The 952-nt window shown below is 34.5% G+C and overlaps 1 protein-coding gene across 1 annotated transcript in view; it reads left to right on the forward strand.

The window, feature by feature from the left end:
- The window catches only part of LOC106877740 (uncharacterized), a 4624-nt gene that overhangs the window by 1089 nt on the left and 2583 nt on the right, over nt 1-952 (forward strand). The window contains exon 2 of the mRNA XM_052966798.1: nt 235-462. Coding sequence (XP_052822758.1) covers nt 247-462 — 216 coding nt within the window. The 5' untranslated portion in view covers nt 235-246. The remainder of the gene's footprint in view (nt 1-234; nt 463-952) is intronic.

Consider the following 952-nt stretch of genomic DNA (forward strand, 5'->3'; position numbering starts at 1 on the left):
TCACTTACACCCCGTTTATAAAGAGCAATATTGTGCAAAGTGAAGACCGTACACTAAGATTTCAGTTGTAATCTTCATATAAATACTAGTTTTCTGTAGACATAATCAGGAAAGAATTATTGGTATAATTTGTGGTTTGTAACATTATGTTTAAAAGATTGTACAAATTTTATTTTCAGATATCTAGAAAATGTGTGTCAATGTTCTCTGATAATAGGACGTCTTTTTTTCTAGTGTTATGAAGTTATGCCTCCCAAAATATCATCACTGGGCCGTCTCACCAGGAATGCTATGAGGGTAAAGGAAATACGGAAAAACGAAACCACAGAAGAAAGGCAATTAAGATTAGAAAATCATAGGGAAAAACAGTTTGCTAGACGGCGGACAGAAACAGCAGAACAAAGGCAGGCAAGATTAGAAGCTCGGAAACAGAGCACATATAATTATCGTACAAATCGCAAGGTAGATATCAGGTATACATTCTTAACCATCACACACCTATAGGAGAAATATAACAAAGTTGTGATATCAACTTTTAGTATTGCAGCCTCTCCACAATTTTCATTAAAAATGAGCTCAACAAAATTATGAATTAAAGCTCAGTCATACTTTGTATGCTTCCTTGAATCTCCATGTCAGGGTTTGTAGCTGTGCAATTGATAAACATCAGTGGGCAAGCCAAGTAACTTAGTGTGCTCAGTACTTCATTATCTGGTATTATCTGCAACACAGAAATACGCACATGTAATAAAGTATCATGTATGCTATACAGTGTTGAGGGATCACTATCAATTATAAATTGAGTAGAACTTTGGAATCAATGTATGTGATAAAAATCCAAATTTAATGAAGCTGCTGTCATGTCAATTGTAAATTCAATCAGGAATTACAATGTTGAAAAATTTTCTGAAGAGAATCTACCAGAGAAAGTCTGTGTGAATTGTGGCAGCAG

The sequence above is a fragment of the Octopus bimaculoides genome, chromosome 3, assembly GCF_001194135.2.
Source record: "Octopus bimaculoides isolate UCB-OBI-ISO-001 chromosome 3, ASM119413v2, whole genome shotgun sequence".
Lineage (NCBI taxonomy): Eukaryota > Metazoa > Mollusca > Cephalopoda > Octopoda > Octopodidae > Octopus > Octopus bimaculoides.